Source organism: Doryrhamphus excisus, linkage group LG15 (genome assembly GCF_037039965.1).
Source record: "Doryrhamphus excisus strain RoL-2023G ecotype Guam linkage group LG15, RoL_Dexc_Guam_v1.1, whole genome shotgun sequence".
NCBI lineage: Eukaryota > Metazoa > Chordata > Actinopteri > Syngnathiformes > Syngnathidae > Doryrhamphus > Doryrhamphus excisus.
In genome coordinates this window covers 5,908,181-5,930,371 of record NC_136371.1, presented here as the reverse complement: position 1 = coordinate 5,930,371, position 22,191 = coordinate 5,908,181, and the positions used below count along the sequence as shown (strand labels likewise).

Genomic DNA, 22,191 nt, shown 5'->3' with positions numbered 1-22,191 from the left:
AGAAGATGTAGGGGAAACGGAATCTAGAAAGAGAATGGTGTACCTTTCGCAGCGTCTGCCAGTGTACCCAGGGGGACAGCTGTCACAAGTTGGTTGACCGTCAGATTCAAGATAACAGGTTCGGGAGAATCTGTTTAAAGAGTATGTGAAGTAAAAATTATGTGAGGTTTCTGCAAACAATCATTCATGGTCGACCATGATCCATGACCATGAACAATCTGAGCTTATAATAGCTTTTAACCCATTCTGAACATCAGTTTAGACTTCAACTTACTGGTTGTTGGATGCAGTTCCTGGACAGGGGCAAGGCTGACATGCCTGAGCACCTCCTGTTGTTGGGTTTCCATAGTAACCAGTCTCACACAGCTCACACCTTGGTCCAGTAGTTTTGTGGAGACATTGCTGTTGGTCAGGACAGACACATACAAAAAAAAAGAGAGATGCAATTCACTGAGAGGTTGATGCAAAGTGCACAAGGCTTGTTTTGTATTTATCCAAAATAACATTATTGCATTCCAGTGCAGATATGATTTAGCAAGTTGAACAGTGAACAATAACTAAGAGATGAAAAGTATTATAAGACCTACAAGACACCTGCCGCTCTCTGGATCACAACTGCTGGCATGCCCATTGCAGTCACACCTCTCACAGGTGCCCAGGTAAAGACCAGAGGTGGTTCGAGTGTAACCTTCTTCACAGTCCTGCAATACCAAGCCATAACATCTCAGGTGAGAAAAAAAATGTCAACAAAGGAGAAATATGGTATCTGCAAATTCCCCATAAATAAATATTTAGATTCATTCATTCAGAAAACAAGTGAAACGTTATACCTGGCAAGATGGTCCTCTATAACCTTGAAGGCACGCACACTCTTCCACCTCCAGGGCACGTTCATTCCCAGTTGAGCGAGGAACAGCGATATCCATCTTGATGTCTGATATACTGTACAGGGAAATTTGCCATTAAGTGCAGCCATTTTTAAATGACTTAAATTGGCTTAAACGTGGACCTCCCATCATACCTGCTCTCTGCCATGTTGTCCGCATATGTGGCCCTAATAAGCAAGGCGCTGACATCGGCCAAAGCCATGAGGAGGTGTTCCCGCGTACACGACTGCCCATCAGTGCGACGCCATTCAGACTACCAGAAAACAGAGAAAATGTAATCCAACTATTATTTTGGGGTACATTAAGTAACAAGATAGACCCTGAGAGTGACACAAACCTCTCTGAATGTCACCGTGACCGTTTGTGAGACACGAGGGAGGATTTTGGTCCGCGTGTAATGCTCCAGAGAGATGCCATTGCCCTGGAGAACTACATCTGGCTGACCATCAATCGTCAGTGAACGCTGAAATTGCTCAAATCGTACAGTGTAGCGAAGTTCCCCACCATATGCTGTCACCTGGTGGCAAGATAGTAAACGGAAAAGCTCATGTAAACAAAGAAAAATATGTATAAGCAACAATGTGTTGTTGTCTGCAAGTTGCAATTGGTATGGCGCAAAAAAATGTATGACCTCAGATACCTCATGTACTGTGTATTTCATATGATTTAAATCAGTGAGGTTCATTCTTAACAAACAAAAAATGTGCTTACAATAATGAGTCAATCAGTTCTACCGTTGACGTCAGCTAGCTCAGCTTTCATTAAAAAAATGGGATGTAATCTCTAAGATATGAAGGAGAACTGTGTTGTGGATGCAGCAGATTGAGGCTAAATCCTGAGTGGTTTTGTTGTCTTGCCAAGACAAAAACTATTTTCTTAAGCTAATGGTGGAAAGGTATTTACCCGCCCAGGCTATGATAGTGAGGGAGAAGTCACAAGACATCTGTGCTTCACTGTGAATTTAAGGTTCAAAGGAGCTCTGCTGTACAGGCAGGTCCAGGTCCAACATGTTGAGGCATGATTGTGTGTGACGGAAAGGGCAGAGAAATGGAGCTAAATGAAACACCCAATTTATGTTTTCCTTCCTTTCCCCTTGCGTGCACTGTACTTTGTTGATTTGCCTCACCTTATCTCCTCTGAAACTGTCAGGCATGACCCAGTAGTAGATGTCGTCTGGGATACTGGTAATGTAGCGGTAGACAACCTCCGAGGGGCCCCTCTGAGAGATGCCCTCGGTAATAGTTCTCGTATTTCCACTGTTGGTGAGTTTAAAAAGCTGCCCATTTACTCCTCCTCGCACCTAAAAAACACATTACCTGAGATGTAACTTAAAATATTCACCACAAATACTATTCACTCTCTCTTTGTCTCCCTCCATGCGGTGCCTGCAAGGATGTGCTGATCCAGCAAGAGTGCAAAAATAAAAGAATGTACCCCTCCCTTTACTATTCATGTCTGCTGTACCTGATCTCGACTCCAAGTAGAGCTGGCACACTGTTTGGTGACGCCCATGCAGAAACAACGCAGACAGCCCTCGGGGTTGTTCTCTGATAGGTGAAAGAAGCCAGACTTGCACTCATCACATTGAGCGCCTGCCACATTGTTCTGCAACGTAAATAAAAACAGATCATATTGCTCGGGTGGCTCATTTCTTTTAAAAAAAAAACATGATATGAAAGAACTACACAATTAACAATAAATGTAAACCTTGCAGGTGCATGGCCTGCTGCTTGAGCTGATGCTTCCTCTGTTATCACACTTGGTTTCTGCAGCGGAGGGGGATGAGGAAAGATGGAGACATATAGAGGGGAAGGTTCATATGGGAGTGTTCCAGAAATGCTGCATACACATTTTACTGCCAACACTACTGTGAGGCAAAAATCCTAGAAATTTTAGAAAAAGGCACTCACGCTGAGGAACGCATTTTCCGTTTGGCAGAAGAGGGTTACCCTGGTAACCAGGAGCACATCTAAAAAAAATAGAGATAGTTGCGACCAATGTGCAATACAGTGCAATCCTATTTTAACAGACACTAATCTGGACTTTGCTCTAGTTAAGTTAAATTGTGTTTCTCACCTATGTTATCAAAGTTATGTAACCTTTTTTTGAAGCTGTCCTGAATAAAAAATTCCTATATGTACTGCCCAGTGCTTGTAAGGAGGACGGAAGGAGACAGATACAGAGTTGTTCATCGTTGCGTGTGTGTATGAACACCACCCACAAACTCATAATAATAATAATAATAATGATAATAATGATGATGAAAGGATTCCCTTTGCTGAAATCAGTCTCTATATTGTCCTGTGAGAACTGGGGAGCATAAAAGAGTCCCACTCTACATTTACTGTCATTTGCTCACTTTTCACAGCGTCTTCCTGTGTAGCCAGTCCTACAGGCATCACACGTTGGCTGTTGGTCAGAATCAAGGAAGCAGGTATCAGAGAACCTGCAGTGACAAAGAGCCAGAGGTGAACATTTACAGTGGTGGGTTAATAAGTAGCATGTGGAATGAATGCACCATTGTGTTCAAATATATCCGACTGAGCATGGCTTACCGGCGGGTGGTTTCATAGTATGGACAGGGGCAGGGCTTGCAGTCATCGGGCCGGCCTCGTCTTGGGTCACCAAAGTAACCGGTGCGACACTTGTCACACTGAGGGCCCTCTGTGTTGTGCTGGCAGCTCTGCAGTAGAGAATCGGTAGAAACAAAGTTAATCAGCAGCAGGGTGGGAGGGCGTATCCCTTTAAACCATCATAAAAATCACTATTGGTGTTTACCAGACAGTGTCCACTGATTGGATCACAGGCGCTGGCGTGTCCATTACAGTTACAACCGGCACAGGTGCCCAGATAGGAGCCACCAGGGACACGCTCGAAGCCAGAGGAGCACATCTGACAGGACAGGCCCGTATATCCAGGAGGACATCTGGGAACCATAAATGTGATCATGAGAAAGCAAAAGCCCACACCAGATGTCTCAACACGATGTTATGCAGAATGACACCACCAGCTTTGATATTATTAATAGATATTGTCATTTAAATAACAACTTGTTTTTCTTACCTGCACTCTTCAACATCTTTAGCGTGACCCCGAGTGCTGAACTCTACAGTGGTGGTATCCATGACGATATCACTGAGTGCCACGCTGACCATGTGGTTGTCATAAATTGTGCGGATGCTGATGCTGTCCAGGTTAGCCAGTGTCATCATTAGTTCCTCACGGCTTACCTGCCGGCCGCTGGAGTGTTGCCAGTTATCCTTCATAATCACAAAATGTTTCCATTCATGAAAGCATATCAGTGATTATTTAGTATACATATGTTGTCTATTCCTTTTAAGACAGTACATACTTCAGTGAATTTGATTTCTCTCTGGTTGACCACACCAGAAGGTAAGGCACTGCTTCTACGGTATATGAGCCTTCGTCCATTTCCAACAAGGATTACATCTGGCTTCTCCACAGGCTCAGACAGACCTCGAGCTAATATGTAGCGCACCTTGTACTTCAGGGATCCTCCATAGGAGTCAATCTATAAAAAGACAGATTATTTTTTAAATGGACCTTAAGTCAAGAAAAAAAAATGAAGATTCTCTCAGTGGTTATACCTTATTGCCAAGAAACTGGCGAGGCAAGGTCCAGAAAGAATCCAGATTGAGAAAACGACGTGACAGATCAACTAGTTGGAATTCTTCCATCTCAGGGTTGATGAGGAGCTGAGTAGAGGAAAGAGGAGGAGTGCCTGGCCGAGATGGATAGCTGACATTCACTCCTGAGAGGTGCAAAACAGACATATTTAAAGTAAATTCCGAGAATGATGTAAATGCTTCTGTATTTTGGTGTCAGTTTGAATTTGATTCAATTGAATCCGTTTCATCTGTACCTTTAAAGTCTTCCTCCTCAGTGAAACGCAGACTGATCTGATTGCGGTAGCGTCCAGTGCTCTTGCAATTCTTGGTGATTCCAGCGCAGAAGCAGGAAACACAACGACCTTCCACACTAAAGTGACCATCTGGGCAGTTTCCTGGCAAGATCAAGACCGTTTCTCTGCTTACCTGAACTTGAATTCAAGCATGGCTTGCAATGAAAACCGTCCAGTGTTTGCTCAAGTGTACCTGGGTTGGGATTCGATGTAAGGGTTAGCACTCCATCAGGAATACCAAACACCAGACCTTTGGCATTGATGGCCTCGCAAGTGTAGGCCCCCTGATCGGCCTCCTTCACGTCACGTATGGTGAGGGTGCCACGGCCATTCTCACTGGTCATGGAGATTCTGGTATCATACGGACACAACACATTTACATTGGTACATATTGTGCAAAATTACATCTGTTGATGATGACACAGCAGTGATACATCAAACATGTCGGTCCTTAAGAATAATGTCTAAATGGGATTATGAGAGAGCACTGAAATATCGCTCTAAAATAGCTCCTGACAAGTTTGTAGCCGCTTTGTGACTCATAAAGCGTTGATGAGAAACCTCAGCAGACTGGGGCTGAATGATACCTAAACCAAATAACCTAGAATAATCTGTAATGACAGTGCTAATGATGGTTTCCAGCAAACCCACCTGCCGCTGATAGGAATGTGTCCCCAGTTCAGTCTCCAGGTGATGATGGGTGTTGGCACTCCAACAGCCTGACAGGTGAATGTCACAGTAGCTCCTCTTGCAGCTTGAATGGATTCTTCTGGCGGGCTCGTCACCGAGGGAGGGGCTGTGAAGTGTTTAAAAAAACAAAGACAGGACCTTCGTTAAGTTCAGTAGAGCTCAGAAGCAGGAGCTCGGAGGCAGACAAATGTAGTACACTACAGAGAAAAACACAAGAGGGGTGCGGACTTACTGCAACCGTATTCATCCGAGCGGTCGGGGCAATCTGGCTCTTCATCACATTGGTAACTAGCTGGGATGCAAGTGCGATCGCTGAGGCATTCAAACTGCTCTGGAGCACACCTGTCATCGGGACCCTTGGTGGCTGCAGTGGACACAATTTGCTGATTCATTCATCATTTGCATAATTTCTGAGCTGGCACTTGAGCCAATTGCTAGTGGACATTTTTTAAGTTTACAGAGACTCAGTAGCTCATAAGCCAGGGTTATAGTATCAAAATATTGTGGCTATCCAGACAAAGCCTGCAAGGTGTGCAAAAAGAACAAAGATGTATTTGACTGTTGGTCTGATATTCAATGTCATTCAAAATTATAGAATTCAGGTTGAGAAATTAGAAGTAAAAGCTGTCAAAGTCTCCAGACAAAGGTAACCTTCCCACAGCAAACTTCCTTATTGAAAAAATATTTGTTATAGTTATGAACATCATGACCACATCACTCCGGATGCATGTCAGAACAGTGCCTTAGATGGAGACTCACGGCAGTCTAGCTCATCAGAGTTATCCTCACAGTCATTGTCTCCATCACAACGCCATAGCTTGAGGGCGCAACGACCGTTTTTACACTTGAACTCATTTGGTTCACACGGGGACGGAGTTCCTGTAAAGACAAGAAGTAAGTGCCAATACTGCTCTAAGGGTGTGCACGCACACGAAAGTGTACAACCACTGACCACATCGGAATTCGTCACTTCCGTCTGAGCAGTCTCTTTCTCCATCACAGATGTAGTCTCGAGGGATACACTCTCCACTTTGGCATTTTGCTTGATCCGCCCTGCACAGTCCTGGAATGACGGGTGGCTGCGGAGGTTTAACGATGGTGGTTGTGGTGGCACGGGTGGGTACGGTTGGGATAACGGGCCTTATCAAATCTGCAACAGATCTCTGGTTAAATTTAGCAACTGTGGTGATGAGACACATGGCACAATGTCAGTTCATGCCGGGGCCAACCATGCTACAACCTGCCAGCCGGTCAGCCTAAAGCAACTCACCACAATTGTTCTCATCACTCATATCACGGCAATCTGGTCGGTTGTCACACAGGTATTCCAACAGGATACAAGTCCCGTCACCACACCTGTGCTCATCCGGCATGCAGGGTCTGATGACGGGGGGTACTAAGAAAGATGCAGATGGGGAGGAGGAGGGATGTGTTGAAGGATCAACATGCAAGCCAACACTTCAGGACAACCAATGCACTGCATCACGTCACAACACATATTAAGCAACTAACAGCCAGTTGATGGTAAAAGGACCACTTGATTTGTACTTTATTGTGTACCAGATTATTATTATCACAGTGAAGAGGTTCCAGATGCAACCGCAAAAGTCGGAAGTAGGATTCAATATGAATAAACAAAATATTTCCGTAACTGGAGTATAGAAAACATGTTTCTAAATACAAATTTTAACACTGCTAGAGATCAGTAGGCATTAATTAACACCCCAATTGCCACTTTTACAGTCCAATTATTCGTTGTTTACATCACATTGCACAGACTACGGAATCACTGCCATCTGCGTTGTCAAATCTCAAATATTTACCACTTCCACACTAATTGAGAGGAAAACGTTTTTTTGTCGTTTTTCACCTACTGTGTGCAAACCACTTTCTCAAGTTTAGAATAAGTAAATCGGTGTCTAACGAGTTGGCTCAGTAGCTTGCTATGCTAGCGGCGGCCATCTGTGTTGTCACAACACAAATTTTTACCACTTCCACACGGATTGAGAGGAAAACTTTTTTTGTCATTCTTCACCTACTCCGTCCGAAGCACTTTCTTGGTATGTTTTTACCACATCCTCCTGAATTGAGAAGAAAAAAGTTTTCTCCCCCCACACAATTTCAGCCATGGCATGCCGGCTCAGCTCTGCTGGCTCAGTAGCCAGTCTTTGTGTAGTGGGAAAAATTTTTTTTTTGAAAAAATGTAATACAGTAACGGAGCAAAATTCTAACCGTATATCGCGAGGGATAACTGTATTATTTTTGACGCGTCAAACAACAATACGTAATTGAAATAACATATGAAAATGTAATGTTTTTGTCACAGCTTTACAGATGCCATAGCTGCCTCGCAACATTTAAACGTAAATATGTCATCGCTGCACTACACTTACAAAAAACACACAAATTGTGTGTATCAGATACATAGATAGGTGGAGCAATAATAATAAAAGTCATGCCATGCGAGAGTCCTCTTTTTATTACTGTGCAATGCTATTTTTCATTGATGTTCCATGCAAAACATTCAGGGGACCACGTGAGTTTGCACTTTGCACGTGTCATCAAAGGCTCTTCTTAAAGCCACTACGTTACAGCCATCCTAATGCTTCTATGGCTCAGTCAGCTCAGTCGCCATGCAGAGCTACGTAACAAAATACAAACCTGGCACCGCTATGGGCTTCACTGAGGGCAGAGGTTGAACTAGAAACCAGAAGGAAATATTAGCAGCCCCGCTTTACCACGTATGGTGGCTTCTATTTTGTTGCAACCTCCTGCGTCAATGAGTCTGTCAGCTAGCAGCTCCGGTGTGTGATCCTTACCTTCCCCAAGCTGTCTGAACTGAAAGCCCTCCACTGATGTGACATAGGAGGCGATTTCGCCATGCTGCACTACGCTGTACAGCACACTTCGTATTTGTTCGCTGTTGCTGTTGTAGTCAGAGCCCACGTCCAGTTCCACAAATACGTCAACGCCGTTCTCTCTAACCACCTTCCTGTAAGAGCATAGTTGATGCGTTACAGTTGATGAGTTACAAATGGCAGTCCTTCACCACCTTGTGTGGTGTGGAAAAAGGAAAGAAATCAGTGGCTCTGGCACACAGCTACAGGGACTCTACTTAAGGTGTCACAATGCTTGACTTAAAGCATTTGAGTACATACTTAACAAGGACCACGCTGACTGTCTGGACACCTGAAATCCTGTTGTACTCTGACTCCAGCTGGGGAGAAAAAAAATCAAATATAAGCATATTTACCAAAGTCTTAAATCACACACACACACACAAGCCTTATAAGGTAGCAGTCTGGCGTCTGAGCGCAGTTAAGAAAAAGTATTGAAGACATACCGTGTCAACCACAGCTTCTGAGATTTCATTAAAGGCAGGGGAGAAGATGTCCTCCAGCTCTGAGCTGTAGACGATGGAGTTGGTGAAGTTGACTAGAGCTCTGTAATAAACTAGATTCAGAGAGTGTGAATAAGAATCTATGAGCAAAAAACACGCAATATACAGCAACCACACACTGGATTTGAATTCAAACTTCGGATATTAAGCCGACATGAAATGCCGAAGCCCACTAACGTAGTGGATACTGGATATTTCCTCTCAAAAACGTGGATGGAGCCGCCTGAGGCTTAAAGGAGAACCGCAGTCCAATTATGGGATCTATTTTCATATCTCAATTGTGGTTGGGTTTTCACTAAAGCCACGAGCTGCCGTGTTGCTCTTCCCAGGCACACGCTTTGACAGGCGTGTTCTTAACCCACACTGTCAAATATAACTGTGAAATTACAACATGCCTTTCCCTATACCCTTGTCGTCCTGTGAAATATGCTGACAGTCAAAAATACCTAAAATTGTTCTAATATAAAATGAAGTGTAAGTGCTTCTGTTTGAACAGTTATTAATTATTATTAATTATACAGGTTGACTAGTTGGGGGGTGCACTCACAGAGGGCTGAATGAATTTTACAACAGGCAATTAATGCATCAATTGAGGTTAGTACACTAGGTTACGCAACCATAGGTTGGGTGAATTACTGTCTATTCTATTAGTCCTTATGTATTGACATATATAATACACACTGGTGGTTTATATGAGTGACTCAAGTACAATGTCAACACCATTATTATATTTCCTGTGTCACATACATAGCCCATGAAGCTAAAATAGTCCAGGCCTGCAGGGTGCCCTCTTCTCACATTGCTGCCAACACTTTGTTAGGAAGAGTCTGCCAGCCTCAGTCAGGCTGCCAGTGCGGTTCAGGAAGGAAGTCAATATTTGAACAGTTTCTTGCAGCCTTGTGCTACTTGCCATGCACAAAGGAAAGGGTCATGTTCTGGAGTGCTCCCTATTTTAAAGGCCTGTAGAGAGACTGATGGTATTAAAAGACATGCATCCTGAATGTGCTGGTTTAGCTGATAATAAATTGAGGACTGCCTATAAAAACTCACAGCGAGGTGAACTACATTATCTTCAGGCTTGAGTGCAGCCTGGCAGGGTGCCGAACTTCATGTGCTCATGGTTTCTGTTGAACTGAACATGAATAATTGTCAAATTGCCTAAATGTGTAACATCAAAGTTCCCCATCAAAGCGCTTCATTTGACCCGGATCTAATCGCATCACTTGAGTGGGCACCCGTCGTTAGGTCAGCTCCCTGCTCGCGTTAACTTTACAGGCTAACGAGTGTGGGAGTGCCGCCGCTTGAGATCTTTTGATGAGAGTGCTGCTAACGAGCAAAACCCATTCTCCCTATGTCGCTCACTGGTTCCAGTGGAGGAAATCCCCAACAGCAGCTCCACTATGTCAAGGGTGATGAAACAGGGAGTATTAGTCCAGACATGGAAGCAAAAGAAGTCCGGGGAAAAAAAACATTCCGCACACTTGATTGAAAAACTTATTCGGCTATTAAAGCTGCTCAGCAGAACTGTAGCGGCTTTGTGCCTTGGGCTCCCGCCAAAGACAAAGACTTGATTGAGGGCTGAGCCCAGCCTGGCCTTTAAAGCCCAGTCGCTTTGTGCTTGACCTTCAACCCCGGAGGCAGCACCCACGGCAATGGTCTACTACTACCCGGGCCAGAGGAAAAAAGAGGATGATCAAAATATACATAACATGCATTAAACCATTCAAAATCACATTTGGGTATTTTTTTATTACATCTGTTAAATGACAGTGGCGGGCAGTCAAGGCCAGCAATACCCTCTCTGATGGCCTAAGCACAATCAAAACCTACATTTACAACTTAAATGCTCGTATGTGTTCCATTCAATTGTATTAATTTATTGCCATTTATTGCCTATTATCTCCATGCTGTAGCGTGTATGTTTGATTTTTTTTTTTTGTCCAATTAGATTTGAGCTGTGTTGCCATGTCAATGTAAATTGCCCGGGGCCAGTGCTGGTGGATGTCACATAAACCCTATCAGAAATAGGGCTGTTAAATCCCAGTCAAGGTGATATCGTATCTCTTTAAAAGATAGTGGCTTTCACACCAACAAAAATTCTGGCCCACGGCCAAATGTAATTGAGGACCCCTGCTGTAATTGTAAGCTATTTACTGTATATTGTCTTTTTGCATATTGGTGGTTTGTATAACAATGATGTGATAGTGGTGGTATTAAAAGGTGGATTAAGTCAATTAAGTCTAAATTGAAGGGCCAGGTACCAAATGCACCGCCCACAATTGTTAAAGACACAAGCGTGGATTAAATATAAAAACTGTGAGGCCAAGTTTGTGCATGTGGGGTATAGCCGTGATTCTCGACTGGTGGGTCGGAGCAGTTTTTTGCCAAAACACTTTTGTTTAAATGTTTTTTTTAATTTGTGTATAAAAAACTGATCATGAAACTTTTTGTGTTGACACACATTAATTTGCACAACCGCAAATTCAAACTGTACTTTAATGTGTTTACATTAAAGGGACTGTTTACAACTGGCTCAAAATTACACCTCCACCATTTAACAAAGGCTCCTGTGCATGTTTCCTTAGAGCGCTCTCGGCAGACACTTAGCTGTTGCAAACATTCAAATGTAAAATATGAATAAATATATAATATATTTGAAGTTTGCATTCAAAAATTTGTGCAATCACAGCTTGTTATTTCTTTTTCCCTCCCAACATGTCCGGTTTTTCTCTTATGAGAACGTGTGGCATTCAGTTGAGGCTTTGCTGTTAGTTTGGCAGTAGTTCTCACAGTGTGTATGATATGATACATGCAGCAGAATGTCCATTAGACAGTCTGTGTTGCAGTGTAAAACAGCTGTTTCATTTCATCATCCCCATCCCCACACTATACAGCATGCAAGGTTGAATGCCCATTAGGACAACTATGTCATCCTTCAACAAAAATGTTTTGGGAAAGTGCTGTCATCCAATCATAATTACCATGTTCCTATAATCCATGATTTTTCCATTGCCATGTGGAAAAAATGAGCGACAGTGGAAAAAAAACAGCATTTCCATACACAATGGTGGCATGCCCAAGCTGAGTCTTTCTTGGAATGTTATCTGCAAGTGTCTTTAGAAATGAGAGTGAATAACTGAGCAGAGCAGATGGCGGGAGAGAGCGTTAAAGGAATGACACAAATAAAAAGAAATCACGGCTGGAGGACTTACTGTAGGATGGCTCAACTGAGTTCTTTATGTTCCCCACATAGGAAGAGTCCAACCAGTACTCTACAATAAGCAATGTTGGGTGGGGAGCAAAGGAGCGAGAGACACAAGGAGGAGACGTGGCGAACAAAAAAAGGGAACAAACATGTCAACGATCATACAAGAAAAGCGACACAGCGAGAGGTTGGATTTAGCCAGGCAGGCCCAAAGAGGTTATTGGACATCAGGGGAGTTAGAAAATGATTGGAAGTGGAGAGAAAATAGAAAGGTTTTATTATTTTACATAAACACACACACATACAAAGATGTTTCATGGTTGAAATCCATGAAACACTGGTGAAAACACATAAAGCCCTGGAGAAGAATTAAGCCAACTAAAAAATATACATATATGTCAGCCATTCCATTCCAGTGTTTGTTGAATTCCTCTACTATATACCTGCATACCCGCCACATTGTCTCGCACCTACTGTGAAATTTAGCAACTGATCTGTGATCCTACAGCAGTGCTAGAATCTGGCAGATTTGTCTTTGTGAAGGAAGCATGAATCAAGCCCTGTACAGAATTGTTATGGAAGTCAATATTCTCTGTGCTCGAACAATGTTCTCTAACTCTTGAGGACTGTTTGTCCACGCCGCACAAAGTCAGGTCATTGAAGCTACACGCCTGAATCCCAATGAAAACCTCTGAAGTGTGATCAAGAGAAACATGGTCACCATAAAAAAACAAACAAAAACCCCCAGAACTGCTTGAATCTTGAAGCTAGGAGTGGCATAAAGTAAATGGGAAAAACTGGTCTGGAGCATACCAAGAAGTCTACAAATCAGGGTTATCGCATTAAGTATTTAGAATAAACAAAAAAAGAGTGTTGTCTGGTTGATGAATATGAACTTGGGTTATTTGTATCATTTAATCTGAAAACGATTATTTTGTTTTGACCAGTTGTGACCTTGTCCGAATAGATGCTCCAAATCAGTGGTTCTCAACTGGTTTGGCTGCGGGAACCAGCACCACCAGTGGTGATCCAAATTGCCGACATTTTACAACTCAGAATTCTCAAATATTTTATATTCAAACTACTTGCAACACAATGTACGCATCTGTCTCTTTATAACATGCTCTACAAAAAAATCAATGTGAGGTGCATTCACGGACATCGGGTGGTTTCATTTTTTTCCAGAGGAAAAGACCCGCAACACACTGAAAACGGCTCTGCCACCCACCAGTTGAGAATCACAGCTCTAAATTACTATATTTGTAATTTTAGACAAACACAAAGTGTTTATTTACTTCAAGTGTTATTTTACGGCTTAAAACACATACTGTACCTAGAACTCATAAAACAAGAGAAACTTGGCAAAAGTATGTCAGTCCCCCATAAAGCCATCACACAACTGAAAACTGTAACCTTACAAGTATCACCACCGTTTTAACTTTTAAGACCGGTTAAAAATAGATCAGATATCTAAATATCAGCATCTAAACGTTTCCCTCTGCATATAAAAGGCCTATTTCTCTCAAACATTGTTCACAAATAACAGAGTCTGCGTTGGTGAGCATTCATAAATCATCCACATATGGATGGCAAAACGCCCAAACGTGCAGTTTAACTGTACTCAAATCTGTGTCAAGTCCGGTTGCTTTGCATGACTGTCCACCATGTAACTGCAATCCATGTATTATGATTAGGTCATGGCATAAAGGATGTTGGGAGCTTAACACATCTGGAGACAAACGAGGAAGTCTGCTGGCCCGATGGCGTCAAGGATGAAAGAGTCAGAGGGCATCCCTTTAGAGATGACAGCTCTTTAGTCCAACAAAGAGGATATCCTCCTAACTAGATAAATACACCCACTGCCGTTCACATCTTTGTTGTCTAAAACACATATCCACTGATGCCGGGAGGAGCTGCTTCCTGTTTTGCCTCACTATATGGAAATAACCGACCCCCAATGCAATCATCGCAAAAGTTAAGCCCTTGGACTGGCATCAGTGTGAGTGTCAGCTCTGATTTATGTTGACTCATTTTCCATCGCTTTGAATGGAGCCTACAGCTTAGGGCATGAAATGTCAGACGATGCGCTTTATAAAAAGAACCCTTGTGTGAAGATTTACTCTCTAAGTCCGATCCAGATCTGGTATGAATCCACTCCATAAACTGTAACACAGTACTGCACTTTAACAATCAAGTGACTGTGGTGGATCCAGCTGTTTTTCAGTCACACACTTGAGACAACTGTGAGATTTGGGAAAACGTGGGTGTTGAATCTCGTTGTGGGTGCAGCCAAAGATGTTTACTGGGATAAAAAGTGCAAACTGTTTTTTCCAGGGAAAATAATTAGGGTTTGATGTCCAGCCAGGAAACATTTGACAGAAGTCTCTAATTTCCATCCAAGCTAATTAAACCTGAAGGAGTATCCACTGCTTTGAATCTGAAGCTCTAATCCTGGTCAGGATGGGTATCGAGTCCTGAGAGAAGGATGGATATTACTGTATCAGAACATGTTACTTTTTGGTTTTGAGGCTTATTATGGTTGTTGTCCCGAGTCCTATTTGAATGTTCAGGATTTATATCTGGCATCATATAAGGGCTCAGTTTCAATTCAGTTTCCTTAGAATCACTCCCCCCTGATCAGTAATTCCCAGTGAAATCATCACAGTTATGAAGTCATGAGGTATTTCTGGGTTATAGGGAGTACAAGAGTGGTCAGAGGTTAGAGTGAACCTGACTTTTGACCACCAAAATTCTAAGGAAACTCCTTAAATGCATTGCTGCAACTGGAGGACAGACATACAGGCACAACCAGAAATGTTCTTTTTCAAGGCCATGCTCGGAGGCATAATCCCCAAGAGAGATATTATGTTCCGAATATGCACACTCGTTTTAAGCCAGGAAACCACTGGTCATCAGGGGGCTTTGTCCAAATCTCCAAACTATAGAAGAAGAGACAACATGGATGATAAACACTAATTTAATTCACATGCAGGATTTCTCCAATCTGTGTTCTCGTCTCTGCAAGCTCACATGATTACAAAGGTAAAGATTGTTAAGATAAACAATCAAACCCTATCTCCGTGCACTGCCCGAGGGGGGGGAAAGGTATTTTTAAACAGCAACACAGTCTCTTTCACTGAATTGCTTTCCTTAGGAGGAGCGGTACAGGTCAGTTCTCCAAGGCAACACGTTTGTTTTTGGTACAACAATGTTTAATCGTTGGCTTGAAGTGCCACAATGTGATCCTCCAGCAGGAGTCATCAACATAAATGGCCAATGTGTGTTAAACTGACGGACAACTATTTGCTAACGAGGACCATCTTTTAACAGTAACACATCCTATCTTCTGTTTATCAAAGAAAGGAAAATTATCGGATTATGATCTTAAGTCTCTCCTGAACCGTCCTATTTTTTTTTCTCTTTTGTTTTATGCTCTCATGAGCCCCCTTCAGGGCCCACAGTGGCCAAACAAACAAAGAGCTCTAAAATAACCACAGCTGCCAGCACTCATCCCCCTCTGTACATAATGACCCAGCAGACTGAGGGCAAACTTATAGTATCTCACCCACTGCATCAAGAAAAACGTGGCGGCCGACAGCAAGTATGTTTACGTTTTGTCATCGCCACTGAGCGAAATCTGATAAGCAATAAGAAAAATCAGTTTAACTTAAAATATAAACGCTTACCCGCAAAATAGTCAGGCTCCACTGTGACCACCATTCGCCTCAAATACTATTGTTGTGTTTGACAAGTCCAGACAGTATCCTGGCTATTTAAGAACTGTGGTGTATCAAGCTTCCAGGAATTACGTATGTACAGATCCTTCCAACATGGGGCCATACATGATCATGCTACATGACATGATGATGCCCATAACATAACAACGCCACCGCCATGGGCCACTTGAGCCACAACAGAGCATTTTATTGACTATTGGTCCGGACTGGAACCAGGAAATATGGTCATGTTGTTCCAATACTCGGGTATCTGCACTGACATACTGTCACTAGGAGAATCTACTTTAAAACAGGCGGAAAACACTTCGACTTCAACTGTGCATTTGACAACTGGAAGTATTTTATCTGCATTCTTCATTTTTATTTGTGTGTTTTATGGAATGATTTTATATATTGATTTTACCCTTCTTTACTGTACAGCACTTTGAATTACCTTGTGTACGAATTCTGCTCTCTAAATAAACTTGCCTTGACTTGAAAGTACCGTTTCAAGCACCTTTTAATAGGGTTTGATCGATTCTGGTTCCTAATAATGTTTGATTCAGATTGTTTCTAGAGGTAGGGTCGTAAAAAGTTTGCATGGTCCCTCGTATTTGAGGGGTAACTACGTAGCGACAGCGTTGCCGTTGTTATGCCACCGTGTATCAAATTACTAATGTGAAATTAACAGCGATTGAGATCAATATCCAATGTTCAACGTGCAACAAGCTTGACCACGCTAAACAAGTAAGTTGAATCAAGTATCACTTAACGCAGGGTCTGGTCAACTTCCTGGTTAAAGACATGTTACAAAAAATTAGCTGGATATTTGAATTGTCCACCGTATTCGCAGTATAAAGTATCATTTGCTTCAACATTGGCATAAGACCCACGTCAATTACGTGCTTATTGGTTGGAAGAAGTTGGACATAGCGCGTCACTCTCTGTACACTGTGAATCCAGAGGTGTTTCATCCTGTGAGTGGTGCATCCACCTTTGCACAAGCCTCCTTTTTTTGCACAATTTCAACCACTGTACACGGTTGAAATGGATGAACACAAACACTTCCAAATGCATCTTCTTGTTTGACAGAACGTAGGCACTGGACGTTTTAAAAAAATAATGATTCCAGAAGAATCGGAATGTCAGAACCAGTTCCCATCCATGGTCGATACCCAACCCTACCGTTTAAGCACCAGCACTGTTTCAAAAGTACCGATGTTGGCACCAGTACAATATGTACGGTAAATGATACCTGATGCTAGTGTTGCATACAATTCTAAACTATCTCCCTTTTTGCATTGTGCTTTAAAGACATCACTGATGATGATATGATGAGATGTGAGGAACTGTGTAACTCAACTTTTATAATAATAGAAATCATTACTGGGAAGAACGTAACCCGAGCAGCCCCACGCCCTTTTTACTCAATGGTAACCTTTATTTCTAAATGAAGTAGCCAACATCTCGGGTGCAGTGGGAATTGGCTGTGAAGCTATAAAAATATCTCACACGAGATAAAATGGATTTTGTGTACCAGAGCTCTCTTGGAATTCTCTTAGGGGACCAGAGTGCACAGATCAAGAAGAGAGGTTATAAGGACATGGGACTCCATCTCTCTCTGGAAATACCATTAAATGCGGAAGATGGACAACAATGGACAAACAATGCTCAAAATAACATTGTTCCTGCAGCAATGCACAGTCCAGATGGTCAATACTGGTGCCAATGATCAGCATAAGTCAGGATCTTTCACCTTACAACAGGAAAGAAGGAGTAATGAGAGCAACAGGGGTACTGATAGCCATAGAAACGGAAGGAAGGCTTGGGTCTGGACAGAGACATTCAGCAAAGCCTATAGAATTCACTACAGGAAACTACATTTCCTTCCCAACACTGTACTCAGATCTATGTATGGCATTCGTCTGCCTCATTCAAATCATATCTCCATGATCATTTCACTGCAGAACCTGGAGGATCTTTCCTGAGGGAAAACCATTGTAGGGAGGAAAATTAAGGCTTAACAGCATTTTGATAATGTTTTGGTAAAACAAGCATATTGGCATCTTTAGGGGAAAATAAATATTTCTAAATGATCTTGCATTTTCCGGTAAAATTTTTTTCACTGTACTTTTCTTAAAATTCTTGTTAAAATCTTGTCTGGTTCTTTTGACACCCCTACCCAAAACCAATGATTAGTCCAGGCAATATCAATGGTAACATTTTGTATTTTTATTATTTACCATTGTTTACTTTTATGGTATCACAAAACTCAAGCTTTCAAGGTGCCACGTTGTTCCGTGTACTGCATTTGTTCTGTGTGCATGTATGGATTATTCCAGTTAATGTAAACATGTAACGAATGCCGGTGTAGCTGTGTGAAAGGAACAATTGGTAAAGTGCTCAACGGGTTACGGTTAGGGCTAAAAATGAACGTACTCACACTTTTGTCAATATATGAAATACAAGTAAAATGAAGTAGTGATTTTGACATGACGCCCCAACGCCGTCTTGATCTGTGATGTCAGAATCAGAACAAGTTCCGGGAATCAGATACAAACTCATGCAGCTATGAACTCACAGCTAGAAAATGAAATATTCACAACGATAACGCAATAATAACATTGACTGATATTGTGTTGTGATGAGTGTGATATACACAGACAGCTATATGTTACTGCTATACTGTTATTTTAAGATTTGTAGAAGTACTACAGTAATTATAAAAAAAGGAATTACTTTACTGACAGATCGACTGCTTTACGTCGAGAAGTACGGGTGACACAAACAAGAACAGCCATGAACGCACACGAAGAAAGTGACATCCAGCAATAACATTCCCTAATATTGTCTTGTGAGGCGTATGATATGTTTTACTGTCAGCTGTCAGCAAGCTCTATGGACAATGTGCACAGCTAAAAACGAGCGGCATCAAATCCCATTGTTATCATTTTAAGATTCGTAGTGACGCTGCAATCAAAGAGGTTTTCCTTGCTTTCGGAGATCTTAACTGTATCGTCACCTCTGCCGGTAAGCGAGAGGATGAAAGAGATGTTTATGTCTCAGAGACAAAGCTGAAATGCAGTGTTATGACCTGACTGGCGGCTTGAAGCAGGATGTGAGGCCGTCATGGCATACATGAACAGACGTCAACACACAGATGTGGGAACATTAAAGTGAGCGGTCTTCCACACACACACACACAGAGAGAGAACTTCAACACAACTTATACAGTATTTACTGGTCTCTTACTTGAAACTGGGGGCCATGGTGTACTTCCGTCATCCTCACCACTTGGCAAATCTATGGGCACATTGTAAGACCTTCAATGACTTTATCTACAAGGCTTAATCCCTGCCATTTAACATTTATGAGAATTACATTCAGCAAGTATGTCCTTATATACATATGTATGTGTATATATATATATGTATATATAACAGGGCAAAATCTCTTCCATTTTGGCATGTGCATATAAACGCAAGTAAACACAACTGATGTGGTTGCGTTTGGTCCAGCCCACCTCCTGAGGCTTCATCAGCGACAAAGTCCTCATCGTCCCCCAGTAAGCTCGGTGCCGCCTGGACATCCTTCTGCTCCACTAAGTCGTCTGGCAGCGGGACTTCGCCCCACACCTTGGAGGCCTGTGTCACCTGAGACAAACAGAAAGATTAATAAGGGTCGAAGTCTCCATGGTGCAGGGTTACACCCAGTGATATGCATGGACCCTGGAAGGGTGGAGGGAAAACAAAGGCAGCGGCAGGAAACAAAGCATTGAGATGTGTTTACTTTCAAAGTTTATTATCTCGTTGAGGCCTCATCAAGAGTTCACATGCAAATAAAAGTTTGTGGACACTTTACGTGACGTCTACGCCTTCACAAGACTGCCTCAAATACAGCTACACAAACAAAGAAGATACTCAGGCAGAGATTGGAATGCCACAACAACACCGTTGTGTATTCCAGGTGAATATGTGTTACATCTATTTCTAAACTGCTTATGCTGGTCAGTATTGTGGCGAATTGTGGAGTCTATACAACTTACTTCACCCTGGACTGAACTGATCAATCACAAGGCACATACAATTTTGTAAAATCTGATAAAGTAAGACTTCAACTTTAATTTGATACCCCATTCGCTTCTGTGCCCCAAATATTAAAGAAGTTAGAGCAGATTTTATACCAGAAAATTGTGCCTTTTGGTCTCCACTGAGTAAAGACAAAAGCTGTGATCTTTAGCAAGTGCAACCGTACTACAAAATATAGAACTTGGGCTTTGAAAATCAGTCTTAAAAGTCAACAGGGTAGCTATTTACCTTTTTTTTGATCATCAAAAAGTCCAGGGAAGAAAGTCAATTGTTATATTTTTCATGTACTATATACCCCACACATGCTAGTTTGCTAGCAAAAAAGTACTGTGTGCTGAAAGATTTAAGCATCTTTTCATTATTTCTTCAAATGACGTTGTCTTATAGTGTATTCAAATTTAAAATGAACTTCATCTACAAGTAATTATAATACAAGTCAATACTTTACAAAGATGTTGGAGGTCAATGAGGAGCACCCTCCTCTTGTCTCTACCTGATATATCTACACGACTTCACAGAGGAGTCTCAAAGTGAGCCAGACATCCTTGTATCTGATCATCTTGATAGAGCTAACCCTTTTGGAGAGGCACCGCTTTCCCAAACTCAGCAGCCAAGCTGCTCAGACGCGGGCTAGAAGTTTAGATACGACTCTGGCAGGATGACAGCGTTGGCATTTCCAGCTGGCATGGCCCGCCAGTTCCTATTTCCACCCAACTCTGTCATGGTAGTTTCCCTTTAAAATGGCTCTAGATAATAAATAACTACATCTATCCCCTCAAATCCTCTCTCCCCTGACTGAACACCCTTACAACAACAATCCTGGGCCATTTTCAAAAGCAAAGCGCTGACCAAACAAATTCCTTTCAGTGGTGCCGACCAGTCAACCATTAGTATGATCTTCTATTACGTCCCCCTGCTCCCTGGGGATGGGACATCGTGTGGTTGTGGGCACTGTGTGGCATCTGGGCAAAAACCTACACAAATGTACACAAGCATCGACAAATGCGCTAATATTAAAGCCAATAAGCTATGTGTGCATAAATAAGAGCTTCATTTGAGTCATGTCCTCATTCGGGTCACGGGAAGCTTGAACCTATTCCAGCTGACTTTGGGCAGGCTACAACCTGGTCTGGTCGCCAGCCAATTACAGGGCACATAGACAAATAACCATACCCACTCACATTCACACCTGTGGACAGTTTATCATATTTTTGGTTTCCCTGTAAGATTTTTAGTATTATCTCATGAAATTAAGTGAAGTCGGTACAACTTTGTTGTGTCATATTCAGTTTTTCCATCCTGACTCGTTCTTGCTGGATCTCTGCTATTGCTGAGTCATTTGAATATAATATTTTGAGGATATGAATTCATGATCTCATAGATAATTAAATCCATCACGTTATTATATTCACAGCACAACCTTTAATATATTTTCGAATACGAGTATAAGAGTGGCGGCACGGGGAACAAGTGGTTAGCGCGCAGACCTCACAGCTAGGAGACCAGGGTTCAATTCCACCCTCGGCCATCTCTGTGTGGAGTTTGCATGTTCTCCCCGTGCATGCGTGGGTTTTCTCCGGGTACTCCGGTTTCCTCCCACATTGCAAAAACATGCTAGGTTAATTGGCGACTCCAAATTGTCCATAGGTATGAATGTGAGTGTGAATGGTTGTTTGTCTATATGTGCCCTGTGATTGGCTGGCGACCAGTCCAGGGTGTACCCTGCCCGAAGACAGCTGGGATAGGCTCCAGCAAAGGAAAAAGCGGTAGAAAATGAATGAATGAATGAGTATAAGAGTGGTGGTATTGTTACTCAAAGGCCAAATCTAAAAGTCTGGTGTTGTTGTCCACAGTGTTCCCATCCTAGGGACCATCGGGGGACTTTACGGAAGCTCCCATGTTGATAATAAAGCAAGTCATGCAGCTGCAGGACAAACTGTGGGAAACGTGTTTCATAGAGAATAAGCACGTTAGCACTGACGGATGTAACAAAGGTGTAGCAAATACCCATAGTTCAAGCACGCTGGGATTTGAAGTGGCACGAAATCTAAACTGCATGAGGTGACACATTGACGACCGGGGCTCAATGAGCACCACCAGGCACCAGCAAGACCTGGGCTCGGTTTCTATTTGAGAGGTAGAAGTGTTGCATAAAATGGACAACTTTTAGCACCACATCCTTAAAAATGTGTTTTCTCGTGGATACATGGAAAAGGACTTTAGATATGACAATTGTTGCAACAAAGCAGCTTTGTGCTGCCTGGAATGGCGGGTGAACTGACA

At 42.4% G+C, this 22,191-nt stretch overlaps 1 protein-coding gene across 1 annotated transcript in view; it reads right to left on the bottom strand.

Moving 5' to 3' along the window:
* hspg2 (heparan sulfate proteoglycan 2) overlaps positions 1 to 22,191 on the bottom strand; it is an 84,834-nt gene that overhangs the window by 37,937 nt on the left and 24,706 nt on the right. Inside the window, exons 2-30 of the mRNA XM_058050694.2 lie at positions 19,344 to 19,473; positions 19,073 to 19,123; positions 8,843 to 8,952; positions 8,658 to 8,716; positions 8,319 to 8,491; positions 8,161 to 8,199; positions 6,770 to 6,895; positions 6,452 to 6,649; positions 6,259 to 6,378; positions 5,732 to 5,863; positions 5,461 to 5,605; positions 5,003 to 5,160; positions 4,771 to 4,911; positions 4,496 to 4,659; positions 4,240 to 4,419; positions 3,951 to 4,147; positions 3,666 to 3,813; positions 3,443 to 3,570; positions 3,247 to 3,333; positions 2,798 to 2,856; positions 2,595 to 2,653; positions 2,352 to 2,492; positions 2,014 to 2,187; positions 1,225 to 1,404; positions 1,022 to 1,140; positions 831 to 942; positions 588 to 701; positions 275 to 402; positions 44 to 130 (exon numbers count right to left, since the gene is read on the bottom strand). Coding sequence (XP_057906677.2) covers positions 44 to 130; positions 275 to 402; positions 588 to 701; positions 831 to 942; positions 1,022 to 1,140; positions 1,225 to 1,404; positions 2,014 to 2,187; positions 2,352 to 2,492; positions 2,595 to 2,653; positions 2,798 to 2,856; positions 3,247 to 3,333; positions 3,443 to 3,570; positions 3,666 to 3,813; positions 3,951 to 4,147; positions 4,240 to 4,419; positions 4,496 to 4,659; positions 4,771 to 4,911; positions 5,003 to 5,160; positions 5,461 to 5,605; positions 5,732 to 5,863; positions 6,259 to 6,378; positions 6,452 to 6,649; positions 6,770 to 6,895; positions 8,161 to 8,199; positions 8,319 to 8,491; positions 8,658 to 8,716; positions 8,843 to 8,952; positions 19,073 to 19,123; positions 19,344 to 19,473 — 3,659 coding nt within the window. The remainder of the gene's footprint in view (positions 1 to 43; positions 131 to 274; positions 403 to 587; positions 702 to 830; positions 943 to 1,021; positions 1,141 to 1,224; positions 1,405 to 2,013; positions 2,188 to 2,351; positions 2,493 to 2,594; positions 2,654 to 2,797; positions 2,857 to 3,246; positions 3,334 to 3,442; positions 3,571 to 3,665; positions 3,814 to 3,950; positions 4,148 to 4,239; positions 4,420 to 4,495; positions 4,660 to 4,770; positions 4,912 to 5,002; positions 5,161 to 5,460; positions 5,606 to 5,731; positions 5,864 to 6,258; positions 6,379 to 6,451; positions 6,650 to 6,769; positions 6,896 to 8,160; positions 8,200 to 8,318; positions 8,492 to 8,657; positions 8,717 to 8,842; positions 8,953 to 19,072; positions 19,124 to 19,343; positions 19,474 to 22,191) is intronic.